At 41.5% G+C, this 25,285-nt stretch overlaps 1 protein-coding gene across 1 annotated transcript; it reads left to right on the forward strand.

Annotated features, from left to right (window-relative positions):
- Positions 1-1,009: 1,009 nt before the first annotated feature.
- LOC118812618 (serine/threonine kinase receptor associated protein) lies at positions 1,010-25,080 on the forward strand. The gene is made up of 10 exons (XM_036577722.1): positions 1,010-1,253; positions 7,370-7,495; positions 7,659-7,794; positions 7,880-7,961; positions 10,861-10,933; positions 11,104-11,203; positions 14,758-14,895; positions 16,560-16,696; positions 18,792-18,941; positions 24,487-25,080. Exons 2-10 carry the CDS (start codon positions 7,384-7,386, stop codon positions 24,546-24,548), a joined length of 990 nt encoding a protein of 329 aa, XP_036433615.1. The 5' UTR covers positions 1,010-1,253; positions 7,370-7,383; the 3' UTR covers positions 24,549-25,080.
- Positions 25,081-25,285: the final 205 nt, after the last annotated feature.

Genomic DNA, 25,285 nt, shown 5'->3' on the forward strand with positions numbered 1-25,285 from the left:
CCTCAGTGTCGCTGCTGGACTGAGAATAGTCCACCAACCAAAAATATCCAGCCAACAGCGTCCTGTGGGCAGCGTCCTGTGACCACTGATGAAGGACTAGAGGATGACCAACACAAACTGTGCAGCAAGAGATGAGCTATCGTCTCTGACTTTACATCTACAAGGTGGACTGACAAGGTAGGAGTGGACAGTGAGTGGACACAGTGTTTAAAAACTCCAGCAGCACTGCTGTGTCTGATCCACTCAGACCAGCACAACACACACTAACACACCACCACCACGTCAGTCTTACTGCAGTGCTGAGAATGACCCACCACCCAAATAGTACCTGCTCTGTGAGGGTCCATGGGGGCCCTGACCACTGAAGAACAGTAATTGAATCTGTAGTTGTAGAACTACAAAGTGCACCTATATAGTAAGTGGAGCTGATAAAATGGACAATGAGTGTAGAAACAAGGAGGTGGTTATAAAGTTACGCCTGATCGGTGTATGTAATGTTACATATAGATATTAAGATAGATATAAATAGTAGATGATAACTTGTGGGCTAGTTTGTAGAACAAAGTTTATCCTGGATGCCTCCAGCCATCACATGGATTTATTAAATTCCATCAGCAGTGTGCACGCCTGATTTAATTTATGTATTGATTTTAGCTACAGCTTATCAATACTGGGCAATTACAGAAGTGGTTAAATGAGCACACTGACATACATTAAAAATACTACATTTTGAATTAATGTTACTAATATTTTTATTAAAAGTTTTCCAATCCTTTGCAATAGTGCGAGGGAACACAATGTCATAACTTTTGTTTTTGTTTTTTTGTTTTTTTAACCACTGATCATGGCCCCGTAGGAGCTCTGTAGTATAATATGTATTAATGCTTTAATAACAATTTAAAAAGTGTTGTATCGTGATGTGCTTTATCGCGATACCGGTAAATATTGTGATATCACCCAGCCCTAAATCTCGGTGTCTTGTTTCTGCTCGGATGTGATGGTGCCGGGTCAGAGCGCGGTTTCCTGTCCGGGCCCGTTATGTGAGCGCTCAGCGGCCTTCCGCGCTTTCGGCTCTGGCTGTAGCTGCTGCTGTTGGTGGCACAGCACTTCCAGCGGGTGCTCTCCCTCCTTCGCCGGCTCTCCACGGAGCTAATATTACATCTACAGCGCTGACCTCCCCGAGAATCACCTCTCCCAGCGTCGCGGGGCAAGAACACATCTACGGGTCCGTTCGTTTGCTGTCTGTGAACGAGGTAATGTTACACCGTAAACCGGTTAGCAGAGACGAGGCTGGGATCGGCTTCTTGTTCGAATTTTCCTGTTCCACCTTAAATGGGGCAGCATGTTGCGGTCGAACGGGACGCGCCAGGATGTAACTGCCTGCCCCATTTAAGGTGGAACGGAGAAATTCGAACAAGAAGCTGACTTTGGCTTCGTTTAGCAGAGGTTAGCTTAGCTACGTTAGCATTCGCTTACGCTACTGTTGGCAGAGACAAAGATGAGTTCGGCTTCTTGTTCGAATTTTCCCGTTCCACCTTAAATGGGGCGGCAGTTGCGGTGGAACGGGAAGCGCCAGGACGTAACCGCTTGCCCCATTTAAGGTGGGACGGAGAAATTCGAACAAGAAGCTGACTTCTGCTTCGTGTAGCAGAGGTTAGCTTAGCATTAGCTCACGCTACTGTGAGGCACAGTGAGCTACACAGTGCGTTAGCTGGGTTAGCTAGCTAGCGTTAGCGCCCTGTCAGCTAAAAATGGCTTGATTTTCAGGCCTGTTTGAGTTCCGCAGTTACAGCTGGATCAAACGGAGCTTTATTATTATTATAACCTCAGCATTTCATTCATATTTACATTTTAACCTGCTGGCTGAACGTGTTTGTGGAGGCTTGAGCAGGCCGGTCTCGCTCTTAGCCGCTCGCTGAAGTTAACCACACTGTTAAAACAGGGGGTTCGTTACTAAAGTGAATGGTTCTGTTTAGAGTCACGAGTTCTGTATAGAACCAAAAAAGGGTTACAAACTTGACATGATAACGATAGAAGAGCCCTTTTTGGTGCTAGGTAGAGTCAGTTTCATCACCACACTCTCTATTTTAGCATGAAATGGTTCTATATAGCACCAAAAAAGGGTTTTTCTTTGGTTACAAACTTGACACTGTAACAACTGAAGAACCCGTTTCGGTGCTATATAGAACCTTTCTTCATAGAACCATATTCAACACATTCTCTATCAATCTAAAAAACTATTTCACCATGCAAAGAACCATGTAAGCACAAAATGGTTCTGTATAGAACCATCTCATGGTTTAAAATGTCTTCAGACTGATGGAGAATTTGTTGTGTGTGGTTCTATGTAGAACCTTTTTGAAAATGGTTCTGTATAGAACCAAAAAAGGGTTACAAGCTTGGCAGGGTAATGATAGAAGAACCGTTTTGGTGCTGGGTAGAGACAATTTCATCACAACACTCTCTATCAATCTGAATAACCATTTAAGCATGAGATGGTTCTAAATAGCACCAAAAAAGGGGTTTTCTTTGGTTACAAACTTGGCACTGTAACAACTGAAGAACTGTTTCGGTGCTATATAGAACCGTATACAACACTCTCTATCGATCTAAAAAGCTATTTCACCATGCAAAGAACCATTTAAGCATGAAATGGTTCTGTTTAGAGCCACGAGTTCTGTATAGAACCATCTCATGGTTTAATGGGTCTTCAGATTGATGGAGAATTTGTTGTGTGTGTGGTTCTTTTTGAAAATGGTTTTGTATAGAACCAAAAAGGATTACAAGCTTGGCAGGGTAATGATAGAATGGTTCTGTTTAGAGCCACGAGTTCTGTATAGAACCATCTCATGGTTTAATGGGGCTTCAGATTGATGGAGAATTATTGTTTGTGGTTCTATGTGGAACCTTTTGGAAAATGGTTCTGTATAGAACCAAAAAGGGTTAAAAGCTTGACGTGGTAATGATAGAAGAACCGTATGACGTGGTAATGATAGAAGACCATTTAAGCTTGAAATGGTTCTATTTAGAACCATAAGTTCTGTATAGAACCATCTCATGGTTTAATGTGTCTTCAGATTGATGAAGAATTTGTTGTGTGTGTGGTTTTTGAAAATGGTTCTGTATAGAACCAAAAAGGGTTACAAGCTTGGCATGGTAATGATAGAAGAACCCTTTTTTTTACACATTCTATAAAAAAAAAACAAAAAAAATTTCACCGTGCAAAGAACCATTTAAGCATGAAATGGTTCTATATAGCACCAAAAAAGGGGTTTTTCTTTGGTTACAAACCTGACACTGTAACAACGGAAGAACCCATTTTGGTGCTATATAGAACCATATACAACACATTCTCCACCGTTCTGAAGAACCATTCCGTAATGCAAAGGCCCCTTTAAGCATGAAATGGTTCTATATAGAACCCAAAAGGGTTACAAGCTTGACATGGTAATGATAGAAGAACCGTTTTGGTGCTAGGTAGAGTCAATTGCATCACAACACATTTTCTATCAATCTGTAGAACCATTTCACCATGCAGAGAACCATTTAAGCACGAAATGGTTCTGTATACCACCAAAAAAAAGGGGATTTCTTTGGTTACAAACTTGGTGCTGTAACAACTGAAGAACCCCAGGGTCTAGACGTTTATGAACATCTCTGTTCTATGCTATTGCCCTGAAAACTATCTGTGATCTTACTTCTTTAAAAGATTTAAAAGAATCTAAAAAAACATCAACAAAAAGTAAAAAAGGATGAAAAAAAGTAAAAAAGGATGAAAAAGAATAAAAAGACTGCTGAGTTCTTGTGGAAGGAAGGGAAAAGCCTTCTCTTTATTGAGCATCGAGTGGCAAGATGGTTCCCGGACCACCACAATGCAAATATCATCTCAAACATCCTTTTTTATTCCCTTTGGGATGATGACGTGATCACCCCACCCCTTTTTACACAACTCCACACCACCTTAATCCCCATTATATCCAAACCCTGCACCCTTTTTGGCTCCCCTGAAAACCAAGGCCCAATCCCATTTCACCCCTCGCCCCTACCACTGAGCCCTTAGCCCTCTGTTTTGGGCGTTCACGTCTAGGGGTAGTGTGTCCTGATTCTTGTTGAGATAGAGGGGGAGGGTGAAGCGTTGGGGCTACATGACCCTCCAAACAGAGGTTTTTCAGAGACTCCAAACAGAGAGATATGAGAAAAAGAGAAAAACCAGCAAGATGGAGAACAAGAGACCAAAGAAACCCACAAATGTGAGAATTTTCTCCATTAAAAAGTCACGATAATCACTGTATTATCTTAGTTTAATGTCGTTTCAGTGCCGTTTTCTTCATAAGCATAAAATATCACTAATAGTATGCTGATATCTCGGGAGCTGGCTAGCTAACTTTCCCGTTCCACCTTAAATAGTCCAGCAGTCCAGCTAGAATGTAACTGCTGCACCATTTAAGGTGGAACGGGAAATTTCGAACAAGAATATCTGACTTCAGCTTCATATCACTGAAGAATTAGGGGTGGGCGATAATAAATAATTGCCCCCCTCTTTGAAGATCATCTGATTCCCTAAATGTAACTAAAGCCCAGCAGTGAGGAGCTGAACTTTACCCTCCTCTGCTGTCACTGCAGACTGGCAGGGTCGCCTACAGAGCAGCGCTGGTAGCTGTTAATGAAGTGATGCTCTTTTTATTTGAGGGTCTCATTTCAGAGGGAAGATTTCAACCACTACCCTGTAACTCAGTTCCAAGAGGTTAGGGTGACACTCGAAAACAAGGGGTAGGGATAAAAAGAAGAAATGGGACACTCATGATGTCCTTTTTTTTTATTATTATTTATTATAATTTTTTTTTTTTCCACCCGATTTTCTCCCCAATTTAGTCGTTTCCAATTCCACCCCGCTAGTTAGGACTCCCCCAATCACACGATGCTATCAACGCTAGGAGGGTGAAGGCTAACACAGGCTTCCTCCGAGACCTGTGAAGCCAACCACCGCTTCTTTTCGAGCTGCCACCCACGCAACGTCACTGGACAGCCGAACACGCTCGGAGGAAAGCGCCAACCGCCAGATCTGTTACGTCAGCTAACAGACGCCTGCGCTGACTAGCATTGCGCTGAGTGATGGCGGGGAGAAGGAGGGGCCATCCTACCCACCCAGAGAGAGCAAGGCCTGTGCTCTCTTGGACTCCCGGCTACGGACGGCTGTACCATCACCAGGGATCGAACTCGCGATCTCCTGACGATAGGGCCAACGCTTAGATGGTTGCGCCACTCGGGAGCCTTATGATGTCCTTTTTTAAAAACCATTCTGACCCGGTCGTCTCAGGCTGTTCTGTCCTCACAGGGTCATCTTGCACAGCTTCTTCACCCAAGTTCAGGAGTTCCCTTCAGCTATAATTTGTACTGTCATCTAATACAATTCCCTTCACTTCAGCTGTAATTTGTAGCTATAATTTGTACAGTTTCTTTTTGTGAGTGCAAGAGTTCATTGAGTTCATCCCCTTTAGAGATGATATTCCAGATGCATGCAGTCTATAGCCTGCTCCCCAATGTTACCTGTTTTAGGAGCTCTCCAAATGCTCAAGTTAGCCAATAATTTATTTATTGATTATTAATCAGGGAATGTTTCATTAAATCTTTCTCATCACAAGCTTGACATCGTAACAACAGAGGAACCCTTGTTGGTGCTACATAGATGACCTTTTTCAAAAAGGTGCTGTGTAGAACCATATACAGCACATTCCTCATCAATCTGAATGACCATTTCACCATGCAAAGATCATTTAAGCATGTAAATGGTTCTATGAGTGTTCATGGTTCTACGTAGAACCATTGTCTTTGTTAAAGAGCCATTGAAGGACCATCCTTTTTTTAATTTATTGTTATTGTTGTTATTGTTATTCTAATAAATTATGTCACAATATACCTTTCTGAGCATGCAGTGGATGTCCTCAGTAGTTGAGACACTTCCCAACCACATGATTGATCACAAAGAGAGCATTATTAGTCCTGTAAATTGGTTTTAGTGCCACACAGGATGTGAAATGATGGTTCTACACCAATCAGGCATAACATTATGACATTATGAATGCATTTTAAACACAACTTTATAAACTATCAAGCATTTCATGTAGTAACTTTCTGTGAGGGAGCTTTTAGAGGTGGACGTCTGGTTCCTATCACCACCACTGTGAACAGTTCTGACTCAGTAAGAGCGTTTCACACCAAACCAGTCTGAATGACTTTGTTTATATCTCAGCCATTTAATTATGTATAATAAGTTCCCCTTTACAAGAACGAATATTAAATGCAAATGCTTTCAATAAAGGATTATCAGAATATTATCTGTGAAGTAGATTCACCGATCAGGCGTAACTTTATGACCACCTCCTTGTTTCTGCGCTCACTGTCCATTTTATCAGCTCCACTTACTATATAGGTGCACTTTGTAGTTCTACAGTTACAGACTGTAGTCCATCTGCTTCTCTGATACTTTGTTAGCCCCCTTTTACCCTGTTCTTCAGTGGTCAGGACCCCCATGGACCCCCACAGAGCAGGTACTATTTGGGTGGTGGGTCATTCTCAGCACTGCAGTAAGACTGACGTGGTGGTGGTGTGTTAGTGTGTGTTGTGCTGGTGCGAGTGGATCAGACACAGCAGTGCTGCTGGAGTTTTTAAACACTGTGTCCACTCACTGTCCACTCTATTAGAGACTCCTACCTTGTCGGTCCACCTTGTAGATGTAAAGTCAGAGACGATAGCTCATCTGCTGCTGCACAGTTTGTGTTGGTCATCCTCTAGTCCTTCATCAGTGGTCACAGGACGCTGCCCACAGGACGCTGTTGGCTGGATATCTTTGGTTGGTGGACTATTCTCAGTCCAGCAGCGACACTGAGGTGTTTAAAAACTCCAGCAGCACTGCTGTGTCTGATCCACTCAGACCAGCACAACACACACTAACACACCACCACCACGTCAGTGTTACTGCAGTGCTGAGAATGATCCACCACCCAAATAGTACCTGCTCTGTGAGGGTCCATGGGGGTCCTGACCACTGAAGAACAGGGTAAAAGGGGGCTAACAAAGTATGCAGAAACAGATGGACTACAGTCTGTGACCATTCTACCTTTAAAAAGCTGATAAAATGGACAATGAGCATAGAAACAAGGAAGGGATCATAATGTTATGCCTGATCGGTGTATATTTTGTCACATGTCCTGTATAATGAAAACTTCTTAAAGTATCGTGATATTACATTCTTCTATCCTCTCTCTGTGTTAAGGCAGTTGTCCAGGTCGTTGAATTGCCTTGCAGTCTTATGTCAGAGTGAAATAATTGAAGATTAATTATCCTAATAAAGCTGCTGTTATTTCTCCAGGTTTACATTAGAGAATGGCTATGAGGCAAACTCCGCTCACCTGCTCAGGCCACACCAGACCTGTTGTGGATCTGGCCTTCAGTGGAATAACACCTTACGGCTATTTCCTTATAAGTGCTTGCAAAGGTAGGTCTGGACCCTTTATTTAGTAAATGACACTGAGTACACACTGTACCATGTAAATATCCCTTCTAGAAATCACTGTTGTGAGTACTGTTAGGCTTGCATGTCAAATAAATGTTATGCCAGTTAACCTTTTTATTCAGTCTCATCTTGTTCGCCTTTGCAGATGGCAAACCGATGTTGCGCCAGGGAGACACAGGGGACTGGATCGGGACGTTCTTGGGTCACAAAGGTGCCGTTTGGGGGGCCACCTTAAATAAAGAAGCCACTAAGGCAGCTACTGCTGCTGCTGATTTCTCAGCGTAAGTAACACTCACAGCAGATTCATGCCCTTTGGGATAAATTAGGCATTGTCGGACGTCATGTCGTCGTCTTCTTATCTTACAGAAAGGTGTGGGATGCAGTCACTGGAGATGAGGTCCTCACCTTGGCGCACAAGCACATTGTTAAATGTGTTAACTTCACGCAGGTAACGCACCTGTTGAGCTGATACAGGCAATATTAGTATGCCTGTACTCAGTTACTTGCTCTGTTGTTACCCTGTGTTCACACCGGCAGCAACATTTCACCACTTGTCATCCAAATCGCTGGTCGCTCATTGCCTGTGGGTGTTTCTGAACCCGAGCTGACCATTGGTTGCCATGGTTTCACTGATGCCAAGCACAAATCAGATGTGTTCCTGCTAAAAATAAAAATGGAAAGAAATAGTTTGTCTATGAATGTTTATCCCTGCGTAGTGCATCAGTGTGTGGTGAAGGAAGCCATGCTTGATCGTTGTGATCGTCACAACCGGCAGTTTCACATTGAGTGTGTTTACATGCACTCAATAATCCGATAACTGCAGAAAATCAGATTTTTGTCAGTAATCCGATCAACACGTTTACATGCATGTGGCATGCGCCTGCCCCCGGGCCCCGACGATGACGGCCGCGGTCACTCGTGTCACTCGGGTTACTCGGAGGAGCCCGGGCTTTGCGCTCCGCCCCCTCCCCACCCGCGGCTCTCTCCCTGCCGTCCTGGCCGAGGTTTGTCGCCGCTGGGTGTTCGGGCCCGGGGGGCGGGTGCATGCCACAATGCACTTGAGTAATCAGATAATGGGGAAATCCAGGTCTACGTGAGTCAGACAGTAGTCAGATTTCTGCTTTGCAACCAGCCAATGAACTCACAGAAGAAGATGTGACGTAACGTAAAACTCAAACTTCATGCTGTGGCTTTTTATTTGAAACATGGCGCCGCTTTACCTGAAAAGATAAACATACATCATCTAGAAATGAAGAATATTCAAACGCTTTATTTTGTGTTTGGTTTCAGCGCCGCTCTGACAGTGTTTTGCTGCGTCTCGCGACGTCCACTGTCTGATCTTGCACATGCTCAGACTGAGAAATCCGATAGAAATCAGAGTAAGAGTTTACATGCACTGAGAGATCTGAATCTTGAGCTAAAATCCAGCCTCTTATCGGATTATTTAATCGGATTTGTAGATCAGAGTATGGTGTTTACATGACCATTTGAATAATCGGATAACTGCAGAAATCTGATTATGATCGGATTATTGAGTGCATGTATACGCACCCATTGTTAAAAACTGATCCGATCCTATGTTGGTATCGGGACTGATATTGACATAATTCACTCATCAGATATCGGACGGACAGGGCCGATTCACTTACCAATCCATAAGCGCTGGACCATGAACCCACTGTAACGTAACATAATGAAACGTCACCGATCCAGATTCCATTCCATGTCTTACCATGAACTGGCAGCAACTTCAGTGTGTAAATGAGTGAGCGAATAACATCAGCTGTTGGTTTGAGTAAAATGTTGGTTGTTTGGAGATATTTTAGTCTGGAAATGCTGAAAAGCAAGACCGCTACTTGTAATATGTGTAAAGTATGGTGAGGGGTGGAAGGACGGCTGTGTTGTACGATACAACCAGTTTAATCACCTGCAGAGGTTTCATGTGAAAGAGTACCAGGAGTTCATGCTAACAGACAGGACCTGGCAGCGACTCTCACTGATGCTCTCCAGAAACGCGATAAACCTCCAGCAGACACCCCAAAGGCTAAAGGGATACCAGAGAAGTTGCTTCGTATACTAGATTATATACTTCATTATACTCGATGACCATCCGCTATCTGTCGTGGAAGATGTCGGATATCACAGTTTGTCGGGGCACTTAAGCTACGTTCACATTACAAGCCTCATTTCTCAAATCCGATTTTTTGCTCAAATCTGATCTCTCTGACACGATGGTTCACACTCGTTTAGGTAAGTGATTCAAATCTGTCGTTAATGTGACGAACCGGCGTCCTGAAATGACCCTCATGAGCTCATCCTACTCAGTAACGTCACGTGAATGAATCACGTGCATCATCAGCACAAACTAACGAGCAGAACGAGCTTCGCTGAGAAGATAATTAACTCTGATCAGCTCTCAGCTTCATTATTAGAGCGAGACGAAGGAGAAAAAGGTGAGATGAATCTGATACGTATCCGATCTAGGACCACATATGAAAGTGGCTCAGGTTGGATTTGAAAAGATCAGATGTGTGTGTCCACACAGCTCTGAAAACATCAGATCTGAGTCACATTAGGGCAAAAAATCGGATTTGTGCCACTTCAACCTGGTAATGTGAACGTAGCCTTAGAGCCCAGGAATAATCTCCACCCAGAAAATACATTTCAGAGACTGAGATAGTCGAACTGTACAACTGAGTGTCACCACAGTTAGCGGTGCTTAAAGCCATGAGCTTCACAACTGATATTTGGACCTCAGATGTGAGCCTGGCGTCTCATACGTCTCACTGTACACTGGGTAAATTCGGAAACATAAGGACTGCAGAGCGCGGAGCGTCAGGTGAAAAAGTGCAGGGGGTCACACACCAGCAGTTCAGCTGCAGCCTTTATTACAGATATACTTAGTGATTGGAAGATTAAACACAACTTTAAACAGGATATCAACAATAATAATGATAATATTAAAGTGAAAAGAGCTTTTGTATTGGAATCTGTATCAGTATCAGCAGTGTATCGGAATCGGATCGGAACTGAAAATGTGGATCGGCCCATCACTAGTCGCGTTACCGCATATCGGATACGTATCGGATTTCAGTACCACATATGAAAGCGTCTCAAATCGGAATTGGAACAGATTCAGTGTATTGATCTGTTCACACTGGCGCACATCTGTGTCACAAATGAAGAAAAAGATCAGATTTGGGCCACTTTTACCTGCTATGTGAACGAAACCATATTGGCGGGCATTTCTCGGTTTTCTTATATGTTAAGATTTGCAAGCTGTTACTGTCTGTTTAATCTGTGTCGGCAAAACTGACCCCGTGTTGTTCCTGTGTCGGCATCAACAGGACAGCAACTGCCTTCTGACAGGAGGTAACGATAAAGTGCTGCGCATCTATGACCTCAGCAAACCTGAAGCAGGTATGGAAAAGAACAGATCATCAGCAAGTTTCAGTGAAAGAGAACGACAGAGATTATGTCTCTAAGAGATCATTTATGCCTCCTGCCTCCACCCATGATTCAATACACGGTTTCTATTTGTCAACAAAAGCCTTTTTATTGAATGAAACGGTATTTTATTTCTATTGTAGAGCCTCAAGAGATTTCGGGCCACACCTCAGCCATCAAGAAAGCTCTGTGGTGTAACGATGACCAGCAGATTCTCTCTGCTGCAGATGACAAAACTATACGGTGAGTTGTGTTGGACGTCCACGTTCAGAGACGCCAGTTAATTAGGTACAAATGCTTTGTAATCATTGGCTGTTTTATCAGGTACACCTGCCATTAGGTGCAGGTTGTAGGTTTACAGTTACTGTCTGCTGTGGCACAATGTGTTAACCACTCTACGCCATCTGTTAAAGGAACCACCATAGGGCCATGGCTGACCACAGCAGCCTTGCTCAGGTTTTGAACATGCGTCAGTGTCACTGCTTAGTTTATAATAGTCTGACGGTCAGAAATACCCTCCAGCAGTAATGCTGTGGACAGAAACTGACCACTGATGAAGGGCTAGATCAGGGGTGGACAACCCAAACGTTAAGAAGAGCAATTTTGTCCTTTAGCAAAAATCAAACCACCTTGGGAGCCGCAACATTTTATGTCCATTTTATTGAAGTAACGTTTTACCATGTTGGCTGTAAATATGTCTTAATATGTGCTGATGTTCTAGTATAGACTAAAAAATATAGTATAAACAAAAACACACTTACTTTGCTCTGCTTGAAGCTTTAGCTCAGCTATAGCTGCTTTTCTCGCGTCTCCGGCAGGAAACTTTTCCTCAAAAGTGGAAGAGTTTCTTGTAAAGTGTCTCAACGTTCGACTTTTTACGAGGCTGAAGTTGCTTCTCATTCGCCAGCTTCTTGTTCGAATTTTCCCGTTCCACCTTAAATAATGCAACAGTTACATTCTGGCACCTCAGGCACCATTTAAGATGGAACGGGAAAATCGGAACGAGAAGCTGGCGAATGAGAAACTGACTTCAGCCTCGTGACTTTAGTGTTTGCCAGTTTTTCATTGCAGATTAAACGTATCAGGAAACCAGCTGGAGTGATTATAAATGCAAATAAGTCCATCGTCTCCAGATTATCAATGTTCATCTTAAATCGCTCTCTTTGCCTTTTCGTTAGCTACTAGCTTTGAACAGTCATCAGAGCTTTATTTTACAGCAATGGAGGATTATTTTATTTTTACCTAAAAATCAAATTCTGCCGTGTAGCCGAAAATAAATATGCTGGCCCTACACCAGGGGTCTGCAACCCAAATGTAAAGAAGAGCCATTTTGTCCTTTCAGCAAAAATCAGACCACCTTGGGAGCCACAACATTTAATGTCCATTTTACCTTCTCGGCTGTAAATGTCACTGAGTGTGTTTTAATGTGTTAGTACAGGCTAACAGATTTTAAATAAAAACACAGACTTACTTTGCTCTGCTTTCAGCTGTAGTTCAGCTGTAGACCACTTTTCTCGCATCTCTGGCAGGAAACTTTTCCAAAAGTAGTTTTTTTTTTAAGGAGGCTAAGGTCAGCTTCTGATTGAGCTGACCTTACTGAGGACGATTTGAACGAGAAGAGAATTTCCGCTTTGTGACTTTTTGGTGTTTGACCGTTTCTTTTGGCAGATTAAACATATCAGGAAACCAGCTGGAGTGATTTATAAATGCAAGTATATTCATTCGTCTCCAAATTATCGGTGTTTGTCTTAAATCTCTCTCTTTGCCGTTTCGTTAGCTACTAGCTGGGCAAGATTGTTGTCTGTGTTGCTGTGGTGCCCAGCAGTCTGCGCTGATCTTCAGGGTTAAAGGGTGAATTAGCAGTTCTACATTAACTCCAGAGTTTATAAGATGTTTAGGGATAATATTGTGTTTTTCCTCTCACCTTTGCACGTGTGTCTCGTAAGAGCAAGCATTGGCTGACTACACATGATTCTGTGTAACTGTAGACACTGTGATTATCTGCACTTGCACAGCAGTGCAGTATATCATTTCATGTCGATACTTCCTGAGCTGCAGAGTTAGGGTTGGCTTGGAGCAGCGCTGCACAATGTAGACATAAAATGAGATGTTCGATAAAGCAGTTTGATATCATATAACAGTGTGAGAGGTGATCAGTTTTTTGCTTCCCATTTCATCTAATGAATGAGGTAGAAGGTGGCTACTGCTAATAATAATAATAATAATTATTATTATAATAATAAAAAATACATTTTTATTTCTGTAGCACTTAATGCCTGCGGCAGCTCAAACTGTTTTACAGACAGGTGATAATTTCTTCTATTACTGTTAAGCTTTATGAGCATTAATTTAGAATCATGTAAGAAAATGACACAGGTCAAATTAAAAGATAAATACCCCAATACGTAACTTTTAATTAAATGCTGAGTTAAAGAGCTACATTTTTAGATGCTTCTTAAGTCCAATAAAAGGTGGAATTGAGTTAGAAGCAGAATAACTCAACGAGTCTCTCCACGTTTCTGTATTTTACAGAAGGTGTTTGTAGGTCAGTATCTGCAGATCTAAGATCATAAACAGACACTCTATGATGTAAGTGGTGCTTTATGGTCATTTAGAGCCTAAAAAACCTAGTAGCAGAACTTTAAAATCTGTCCTGAATGATACAGGCAGCTCTTTTAAAACAGGCTAGATCTGATCTCTGTGTTTTTGTTAGGATGCTGTTTTGTACGAGTTGTAGAGGATGGACTGTTTTTGTAGGAAGTAAGAAGATCATTACAGTGATCAACTCTGCTCATAACAAATGCATTTGCAGGTTTCTCTGCGTCACTCTGAGATTGAAAAGGCTGAACGTTTGTGATATTTCTCAAATGATAAAAATCTACTTTAGTGACCTGTGTTCACATGCAGATAAAACAGAGCTCAGAGTCTAAGATCACACCCAGCTTTCGTACTTCAGGTTTGGTATATGAAGCTAAAGAACCAAGGTTCTCATAAAGCAGCTTTCTCTGAGTTTTTGTACCAACGACTAACTTGATTTAATTGTGGAAAATTTTGCGACATCTGCTGGTTAGTCTGTCTACAGAGTCTTAAGCATCAGAAGGAATGGAAATGTATAACTGGGTGTCGTCAGCATAGCCATGAAAATTTATATTATGTTTCCTAATGACGTCACCTAGAGGTTGCATGTACAAAGAGAGAAGCAAAGGCCTTAAAACTGAACCTTGAGGGACTCCACAAGAAATGCCAAATCTTTTTGATGAATGATTTCCCATTGAAACCCTGAACTGCCAATTACCTAAATATAAACCACTCTAAAACTGTGCCTGAGAGGCCGACCCAGCATTCAAGACGTTGGATTAAAATCTTGTGGTCTGGTATCAAAAGCTACACTAAGATCTTATAAAACCAGAATAGATGGATTTTGTGCATCACTCATTCACAGCCAATGCTGTCTTAGTGCTATCCTTGGAACAAAAACCTGACGAACTTCTCATATAACTTGTTTGGTATTAGATACGCATTTAATTGTTTGGAAACAACTTTTTCTAATTATGCTGCATCAGATGGGTTACAGTCTGTAACTGTAAACCTACAGAGTGCACCTGTATGGTAGGTGAACCTGAGAAAACAGCCAGTGAGTGCAGATACAAGGTAGGCGTACCTCTAAGCTGATAATTCAGTGTATTCACTGATTGTGTTTCCACTTTTGAAAGCATTTTGGTGCTTCAGTAACAGTATTGCAGCCGCACAAGTGTCCCCTCACTAAATGCATTTGAATATCTCGCTCTCCTCTCCAGCCTCTGGGACAGAAACACAGGCGAAGCAGTGAAGACTCTCTCATTTGAAGCATCGGTCAGCAGCATGGAGTACATTCCTGATGGGGAGATTCTCGTCATCACATACGGAAGGACCATTGCTTTCTACAAAGCTCACACGTAAATATCTCATGCTTAGAAAAATGTGGTGCACCACTACACTATGCTGTTAGGCACATACTGCTTGTCGGCATGAGTTTTCATGAAAACAAGCAGATGTAGACAGTGATTGATGGTGGGTGTGTGTGTGGGATGCTCCAGTGAATCAGGATTAGTTTTTCACCATTTGTTTGTCAGTGCATACTCAACAGACCAGAACAATACACAAGATTATTAACGAATATTTAACTAAGGGACAGGCAGTGTCACTCTCGCTGCCTTAAATCAATACTTCACCCAGAATGCTTATATGGCTAACAGTGACTCAGTATTTACAGGATCCATTTAGGCCAGAGCTGCCCAGTTACACTGTCACCCAATGAGAGATCAAACATATTATTATACTCTAACAAAGTATAACAAAATTTAGGTTATTCTAGTTTTAAAAAACAAAAATTGTAATTTTTATTTATATACTATAAGGATGCACCATTTAAGAACTTTTGTGGTTGATTCTGATTTCTTTGGCTGATGGACAATTTTTTTGGCCTTAAAAGCTCACAGTGAGCGCGTTCACATGCACTTAATAATCCGATAACTGCAGAAAATCGGATTTTAGTTATCCGATCAACACGTTTACATGCACTTGATCAGATAATGGCAAAATTCTTAGCCTACATAGGTCAGACAGTAATCAGATTTCTGCTTTACAACCAATAAACTCACAGAAGAAGTGCTGTAAACATAATGTAAAACTCAAATTTCATATTATTTTTTTCGCACCACTTTGCCTAAAAATATGAATATACATCAAAAAAATCAAGAAGATTTAAATCCTTCAGTTCGTCAAGCATGTATTTGGTTTCAGCGACGCTCCAGTAGTGTTTAGCTGTGTCTTGCGGCGACGCTGCTCGCTTATTTCCGGTGCCGGCGTCTGTTTTCACACATGCTCAGACTGAGAAATCCGAAAGAAATCAGAGTAAGAGTTTACATGCACTGAGAAATCTGACTACTGAGCTAAAATACAGCCTTTTTATCAGATTTCTTAATCAAATTTCTAGACCTTACTCCGATCTAAGAAATCAGAGGGTGCTCTTCGCATGACCATTGGAATAATCAGATAACTGCAGAAATCTGATTATGATCAGATTACTGAGTGCATGTAAACGCACTCACTGTGTGGGCGAAACATGCTAACACATTTCCAGCACTGTTTATCAGCCAAGTTTCCAATATAAGCAGCGTTATTTGCTCTTTAATGAGCCAAACTGGCATTTATTTTAAATCAGTTGCCTATAATTAAATAACATGAATCAAATAAAAGTGCTAAATCAAATGTAAGAAGCGCCTGACTGCTTAACACAAGGAGTCATATATAATTATGATACGACATTTTGGTACAGGTGTGGCAGCAGCGTTCAAAGCACATACCTGCCTCTACTGTTTACATAATGAAATTGCAACACAACTGCCGGAATAAAAAGAATAAATTAGCCGATTGTTATGAGCAAAAATTCAGTTTTCTGACGATTCCGATTGTGCATCCCCAGCATACGGCCTTTATTTGAACCTACCTTCTTTATTTGTATACTGTTTTCTGTTTTTGGCCTTTAGCTGACACACAGTCATTGCACTTTGATTGTAAAAGTTATCTGTCATAACCTCCATGTTCCCTCTGTCTGTAGCTTGGACCTGATTAAGACCGTTGACGCCCCAGCTTCCATTCACTCTGCATCACTGCACCCTGACAAAGACTTCTTCGTGGCTGGAGGAGACGACTTCAAGCTCTACAAATACGACTACAGCACGAAGGAGGAAATGGGTAAGAATCTGAAGGAAGGCTGTTTGAGTAAACATCAACTAAGAGGTTGTTCAGCCTGTAAGGCAGCTCACCGTTACTGCAGGTAGGGTCAAGGTAAGAGCAGACGCCTAGACCAGTGTTTATGAAACCGGTGCTTTCTACAAGTTTTCACAACTCATAACAGAGATAGAGCAAGAATGTGGACAGTCCGGGGGCCCTGAGGACCGGTTTGAGAATCACTGTCAAGTACTGTTCAGGTATTAGTTTTCAATGGGAAGATAGGGTAATGCAGTTTCATGTCACCAGTAGCATTAATAATAATAATAACAATAATAATAATAATATTCCCCCCACCACACACACCACTTGTGCTTGTTAAATTAAAATCCATGTAGCAGCCACACGGAACATCTTCCCCATGAAACATCAACAGGGAGTTTGGGAGATTTTTACCTTGTGATTACATCAGTTAATAAAAACTAAAACATTGGCACGACTGCATTCTGTACTAATGAAGAACATAGGGAATGATGGCGCAGCGGACAGTGTGAAGAAGGCGAGGCAAAGAAACTTTCGAGACCGAAACTTTCAGAAGTCTGGGAGCATTTCAGCGAAACTAAACCAGTCAACAAGTCGAATGCAGACACTGTAAAGCAGAGCAGTACGAATGCCACAGCATCTGAAACACAACCACCCTGGAGCCGTGATGTCTGATTCACACATACTGCGTCTGTGTGACGTGAGCAATGCGGAAAGTCTTGATTTTCACTTCGGCGCTTGTGTTAACTGGTCAGTGCTTCCACGTAGAGCCCCAGATGCTGCACTGAAGCGCAGCGGTGTTTAGAGAATAGACCCGGCGCCGCAGGCGTCACGCAGCAAAACACACTAAGTAAGCCATGAAAATCAATGAAATTTAAACAGAAAACTAAACAATTTAATTCATGACGAAATACTAGGTGAACTTTCTGTGCTGCAAACTGATTTCCTGGTTGGGGCACCAGGCTTGAAACTTTTTCCTTACCTTGTGATTACATCAGTTAATAAAAATTAAGACAACTTTTTTGGTCAACTCTGAGCTGAGGAGTGGCCCAGTAAGGGAACTCTCAGGGCTTTCTAGGCCTTCAGGCAAGGCCTAATGATTTCTGGCTGCTAAATAAATGCATGTCTAATTTTGAGTTATTTATTAGGATAGAATCACTCTTGTATTTAAACTCTGTAAGTATCACAGCGCTACTCTTGTTTCGTTGGAAAGTTTTGGATGGAAACAAAAGGTTTAACATCTTGAACCTTCCAGCGGAAAACTGGCCGATCAGGGATGTTTTAAAATGTTCTGCTCAACCATTTGGTAGAGCACATTTTGAGTCACTGTATATGCCACAAAAGGCCATCTCGACTGTTTGGTAGACGTGAATATTTTTACAATTGTGGGGTCAAAAAAACAACAAAAAAACACATTGTTTTTTACTATTACCCCAAACAAATAAAAAATTACAAAAAAAGGAGAGAACCACTTAGTGTAGGCGTTACTATGCCAACCAGCATTACGTGAGTCCAGTCAGAGTGAGATGAGCAGCAGTGAGCAGTGCTTGTGTTTTTAATCGCCTTAAAATGATGTCAGACTCAGGAAAACGTCCTTCACATGTCCTTATTAAAGAAGTCCCACCGCCGTCTTTTAAAGATCAGAGCATGAACTTCGTCTCCTCTGCAGACCAGTATAAACTTTGACTATGACGCGACGAACATGATCAGAACGGACTTAAACTTTCCGATAGGGAATGTAATCAGATACAGGCGTTTACACGGATATTATTCTTCTATTTAACAGATTATTTACAGGATTACCCACCTCGATCAATCAGAACGGCCTCAATCGGACTGGTCTATTCCGACTGTTTACATGGACGCATTCTATTCTGACTGAGCTATTAGTCGGATTATTAACGGATTATTAGGCTGCATGTAAACGTGGCTAATGTTCCACTTTTGCTTTAAACTCTCCCTATTTGTTGTTGAATATGATATGATGTAGGATGTGTGGCTCTTGAGAGATGCTAAGCCTTTTTTGTGAATACATATAACAGCAAAAGTACTGAATGTTTTTCTCCAAAAATCTCAGAGTCCTACAAGGGTCACTTTGGGCCCGTGCACTGTGTGCGCTTCAGCCCTGACGGAGAACTGTATGCCAGCGGTTCTGAGGACGGGACTCTGCGTCTGTGGCAGACGGCCGTGGGGAAAACATACGGCCTGTGGAAGTGCGTCCTTCCTGGTGAGTTTGAAAGACCTTTCACCTGAATCTTTAGGAATGACACTGCATAACTGTGGTTTACAAACAGGTCCTCAGGATTATCCTGCATGTTTGCTCAACACTTGTTTGTAATTTTGTTTTCAGTCATTGAGATGTAAATCAGGTAATTAAAAGAGGTTTGACGTGAAACGGTATGGTATGTAGAGAAGCCAACGTATCTGTACAGTGGTTTTGATGGGAACCAGGGGTTACAATGTCTACAACACAAATATGGCCATTTTATTTACCATCCAAAACCACCAGTCAACCCACACATGTCTTCAGAGTTTTATATGCAATGTTGATGATGGTACAATAGTGAGAAATCTGGAAAATAAATAGTTTTCTTTGGGGCTATTTTGCCTCAACGCCCTGCATATATCTGTATACACCGATCAGGCATAACATTATGACCACCTCCTTGTTTCTACATTCATTGTCCATTTTATCAGCTCCACTTACTATATAGGTGCACTTTGTAGTTCTACAGTTACAGACTGTAGTCCATCTGTTTCTCTGATACTTTGTTAGCCCCCTTTTACCCTGTTCTTCAGTGGTCAGGACCCCCATGGACCCTCACAGAGCAGGTACTATTTGGGTGGTGGGTCATTCTCAGCAGTAACACTGACGTGGTGGTGGTGTGTTAGTGTGTGTTGTGCTGGTCTGAGTGGATCAGACACAGCAGTGCAGCTGGAGTTTTTAAACACCTCAGTGTCACTGCTGGACTGAGAATAGTCCACCAACCAAAAATATCCAGCCAACAGCGTCCTGTGGGCAGCGTCCTGTGACCACTGATGAAGGACTAGAGGATGACCAACACAAACTGTGCAGCAGCAGATGAGCTATCGTCTCTGACTTTACATCTACAAGGTGGACTGACAAGGTAGGAGTGTCTAATAGAGTGGACAGTGAGTGGACACAGTGTTCACAGTGTTCAAAACTCCAGCAGCACTGAAGTATGCAGAGAAACAGATGGACTACAGTCTGTAACTGTAGAACTACAAAGTGCACCTATATAGTAAGTGGAGCTGATAAAATGGACAATGAGCGTAGAAACAAGGAAGTGGTCATAATGTTATGCCTGATCGGTGTATAATGTTGATAGTAAAATACTAAAAAATCTGAAAAAAATCTTTAGGGATTATGCCTTACAACACCCTGCATGTACCCCTCCACCACGAATGGATTCAAAAATACACTTTAAGCCAAAACTTTCTCAAAACTATTGTAAAGCAGTTTGCATTTATATTTCTAACCATTTCATGTAGTAACTTTCTGTGAGGGAGCTTTTAGAGGTGGACGTCTGGTTCCCATCACCACCACTGTGGACAATTCTGACTCGGTAAGTTTCTCTAGAACAGATCGTTTCACACCAAACCACTCTGAACGACTCTGTTTACATCGTCACCATTTAATCATGCGGAAATTAAAGTTCCCCTTTGATGTCATGGTTTAGGTGTGGTGGGAACTGAAGAAGAGTGCACATGTGGGCTGTGTGGGTTCTGAGGACTGGTTTGAGAACTGGTGTACCAGGCAGAACAATGAGAGTACTGTGGCTTGGAGCTTCTAGGAATTTGTTTGAAAGGCCCATATCATGTAAAAACAAGTTCCTGGACTGATTTACAGTGTTTACCCACGCACATCTTTTTTTCCTTTCTTCTATAGAGAGCCATGTAAATCTCTGCCACACACCTAGGCAAGGCAGGTTTATTTACATAGCATTGTTTATACACTGCTGTCATTCAAAGTGCTTTACAAATGAGAAGATACAGAGTCATTTAAAAATAGTAAAGAAGAGAAATTTAAAGACATGATTTAAAGCAATAGATTTAACAGAGAATCATTAAATTAAACATCTAATTAGAAATTAAATTAGGATTGTTAAATCTATTAAGCATTAAAATTTAAGTTAGGATAAAAAATAGTGCCGTAACAGAGGAAAAAGGGCTACAACAACTCTTATACTTACTAAAGTGAGTGCAGCCAGTAGTTTTAAAACATACTGTTCACTCCTCAGTACAGTCAAAGGGCCATTTACAGAAACTTCTGAGTCAGAAAAGGTCTGAGATCTTGCTTAGTCATCATGACAACTTCAGTACGGACTGAATTTCGGACAGAAGCTCTTACAGAACAACAATTCCTAACTTCATAATCTCATCAGTAACTCCAGATAAGAAAACAGCATCACACAAACATCCTAACTAGACTAAACCTCCTAAATCCTGTCCTAACTTTAGGATGAACCCCAACAGGGTCCTCACTTCTGTTTAAGGTCCGTTTCTATGGTTTTTAGGCAGCTGAGTCAGCAGCATAGTTCACTACCAGCATAATGAGCTCCATTTATTTCTACTGTAAAACGCTGCTTTCACTGTGAGATGATTTTCTTTTCTAACTCTGCGTTTTAAAGATCTCAGACGCTGCAGACTCGATCTCCACCGCCCCTCTGATCACCTTCGTGTGTTAATGTTGATGATGAAATATTACAGTGATGGTGGTGAATAATGAGGAGACGGAGCTGAACGTGTGTCGGTTTATTAGGAGGAGTAACGTTAGCGCGCTCGGCTAAAGCGTTTGGGAAATGGAGACTGAAACTGGGGAGCGGCGACGCTCTGATAAACAGCAGAGGGCGCTCTCACAGTATTCACAACTTCAACTTTTTTGCGCTTTAGTTTTTTTTTGTTTTGATTACTTGTTTTTACGTTAGCTGTGTGCATACGGTTGGTTGCTAGGTAACAGACATAACAGTTCATTGTTGAATCTGATTGAGTAAGTTAAGATTTCCTAACTTGAGATAAGATGCTGTAAGATAAGATTCCTAAATACAGATCAGATTTGCTTCTGTAATACGAATCTGTGAATAATCTTATCTTGAACTGTCAGATCTTAAGACAACAAGACAGGAAGTTTCTTTAATACGACCCCAAATATGTAAACTAAGCTGCAAAAGCTACAGCCTGTTTTGAATCCATTGTTTTTATAATGTCACAAAAACCAATTCACTTATGTACATCTGCCTATTCAGTCTATTATTTGCATATAGGATTCTATTAGTACGTGAGAAACTTTTGATTATTTTGATGATTTAATGACCATGAATGTAAAATAAGAATCAATGAAATGAAATTCAGATTCATATTCAGAATACTTTATTGATCCCAAAGGGATCACGCTGACACAAGGAGTTAAAAGCAGTGTTTCAGCCTGGTCTGCTTTTTGAATGTGGCCAATCTAGCCAATCTTCGCCAGTTGCTAAGGTTCCTTCAGGATCAATAAAGTATCTATCCATCTATCCATCGACCTATCTATCTATCAGAACAGAGCTGATTTGTATATCAGTCTAAAAGGTGCAGTGAAAAGAAACGGCCTGTTCAGTACTAAGGGATGAAGAGAGGTTGGAAAATGTTAATGTACAAATGAATCATAACTGTTTTTGGTACACCTGTAAAAAATAGTTTGTCATTTCAACCTAAAAAACTACTTCATGTGGTAAAAAGCAATTGAACTAGTTTTTTTTCAACACTAAAAAATGAATTTTGGCTAAAGAATCATTCATTAAAAGTATTTATTTAGATTGAATAAAACTGCTTGTTACCATTTTTACAGTGTCCATAAAGTCACACACACATTGTAAGTGGACAAACAGGATATGGGCCCTTTAAAGGTGCCATAGATTGTGTTTGTGTTTATTCAGTATTTTAAATTGTTCTCTGACGTCTACATGGAAGGTATGTGACTTTGGTCGGGGTAAAAAGTTCCTATCGCAGTTTTACACGCCCATTTACAGCCCTATGATTTGGCCCAAGGCAAGTAAGGTTTATTTGTATAGCACCTTTCATACACAGTGGCAGTTAAGTGCTTTACACAAACAGAAAACATAAACGCCTGAAATAGCAATACAGCTTGTGACATTCCTGAGATCCAGCACCTCAGGAAGGCTTTTGCAAGCATTTAAAAAGACTTAAGTGCTTAAGAAGTAAGAAATGCAAGGGGGATTATACCCGAGTCATCTTCAGCACCCTGAGTGAGGACGAGCACCGAAGTTACCGCTTTCACCGCTGAACAGAAGTAAAACCAGCCTTTAAGCTGTTAATCAATCCTTGGGATACTCATGGTAGCAGAAAACCACCAGAGCTGATGAAGCTTAGGTGGGATATTTGGATGTTAAAAAAAAAACTTCACAATTAATCATTAATCACAACTTATTAGTGTGATTAATTCGATAATTCTTTTTAATCGATTGACACCACTAGTACAAATATGTACTTTTCACCTGGAAAACACTTATTCAAGGTTCACAATTGGATCTTAAAACCACTGTTGTACCTTTGAGGGAACATTTACATTGTTTGTACCTTGATGAACGAAAAATGTACCTGCATAGAACCTTTATTTCTAACAGTGTAGAGCAGGGGTGTAAGGAGTACTGAAAATCCCTACTCAAGTATAAGTACTGTTACTGTAGTGATAATTTACACAAGTACAAGTAAAAGTATTAGTAAATAAAATTACTCAAGTAAGAGTAAATAAGTAGTTCATTAAAAAACTACTCAAGTACCGAGTTACTTAGTTACTTTTTCGTATTTCTGCTGTCACAACCTGAACATATTTCTGAGCTACTCGGCTACATCACTGGAAATAATCTGTACACAAAAACACTAAAGCTAAACCTCTGAGAGCTGGAGGTGAGGAGGGATCAGATCAGGCCGGTCAGCTTAAAGAACGACAGCGCGACAGAATCACTGTCCAAAGTTTATGAAGAACCTGTATTAGACTAGATTTCTTGTCTCACAGCCATAAATGACCATTTATCTCCAAACAGCAGCTAAAATAGGCTGTATAAATGGTAAACTGTAGGCTGTGGGCGACACCCACTTGACTAAAGTAGCTGACAGACACTTATAATAAAATATACGCAATAGATTTAAAGTTTAATAAACAATCATTATAAAAGAAGGAAGAAACCGTAAACACGGTACCTGTTTAGCTCGGATCAGCTAGCTCGGCTAATGCTGCCTCAGGCTGGACTCAAGTTGTGAGAGCGGATCTCAGCAGGTTTCTTGTTTGGTCGCTGATAATGACGCTGTTTTCTTTAGTTCATGTTAAATGAACACAGATGACCGTTTGGACCGTCTGTTCCTCGTGTGTGCTGGTTCAGTTCTCCTCTGTCCTTCTCTGTAGTGTTTTTCCTGCCGGAGCTGCTGTTTTTTGATTGGTGAATCTTTTAAATTTAATAGCGCTTCGTTCTTATTGGTTTCTGAGCTGATACACTCATTTATTTTTACTCTGTAACGTTATGAAAATTAAAGTAGTGAAGTAAAAGTATTTCATTAAAAATTAACTCAAGTAAGAGTAAAAGTACTATGACACTCAAAGTACCGTTACAGGGAAAACTGTACTCAATTACTGTAACGAGAGTAAATGTAATTCGTTACTTACACCTCTGGTGTAGAGTAATTTCAGTGGGTTGTTTCTCCTGTTTACACTGCTGAGTGATGTAGGCTCTAACCTCTCCCTCGTTTCCCGACAGAGGAGCTGTCGTCGGAGAACTCGGATGCGCTGTACTGCCCTCCGGCTGAGATCAAGGCTTGAGGCGCGGAGAGGGAAGCGGTTAGGTGAGGTCCAGAGAGGGATGGGGCAGTGAGCCCACGCCCCTGCAGAGTGCTGTGCCACCCAGACTCCATCTCCCGAAACGGCCTGAGGAGCTGAGCTCAACACGGGGAGTGTGGGGAATCCACCGAGCACCAGGAGGAAGTAGTAGAGATGGGAGACCCCCAGCTGCCTACTCTCTCTCTGATGCTGTTAGATTTGTTTCAGCTCCTCCACAGCGGTCTGTTTCCACAGCACTGTGATCACTTTTGTTTTGTTTCGTTTTGTTTCATTTCTTTTCTTTTTTTTCTCCTTTTTTTTTCTTTCAGATTCGTAATTTGTGCTTTTAAACAAAACGTTTTTCATTAAAGGGAATACACAGTGCTCACGTTCGGTTAATGATATCTCAGTGGAAGTGATCCTGAGGAGAAATGTTATGTCAAATGCTGTTCGCATATTATTCACAGTGGTATCTTGTGGTGTAATAACACGCGGACCCCCGAGTACCCGGATACTGGGGCGTTTTGGACTGCAAGCTTAAAAGCGACTTAAGTTCTTAACTTGTTTGTCTTTGGTTGCAACATGGCTGTTGTATCATTTAGTCAATAAAACATTGGTGACGTGCCATTTATAGCTCATCTAATCACTCATTTAATCACTGTGACCTGGTGGTGGTGTTAGTGTGTGTTGTGCTGGTGCGAGTGGATCAGACACAGCAGTGCTGCTGGAGTTTTTAAACA

The sequence above is a fragment of the Colossoma macropomum genome, unplaced genomic scaffold, assembly GCF_904425465.1.
Source record: "Colossoma macropomum unplaced genomic scaffold, Colossoma_macropomum, whole genome shotgun sequence".
Lineage (NCBI taxonomy): Eukaryota > Metazoa > Chordata > Actinopteri > Characiformes > Serrasalmidae > Colossoma > Colossoma macropomum.

Excerpts from the sequence above, each read along its gene's own strand:
- LOC118812618 (XM_036577722.1), top strand. The coding sequence starts at position 7,384 with ATGGCTATGAGGCAAACTCCGCTCACCTGCTCAGGCCACACCAGACCT. Across the intron at positions 10,934-11,103 it reads CCTCAGCAAACCTGAAGCAG|AGCCTCAAGAGATTTCGGGC; the intron begins GTATGGAAAAGA and ends TTTCTATTGTAG. Across the intron at positions 14,896-16,559 it reads GCTTTCTACAAAGCTCACAC|CTTGGACCTGATTAAGACCG; the intron begins GTAAATATCTCA and ends CTCTGTCTGTAG.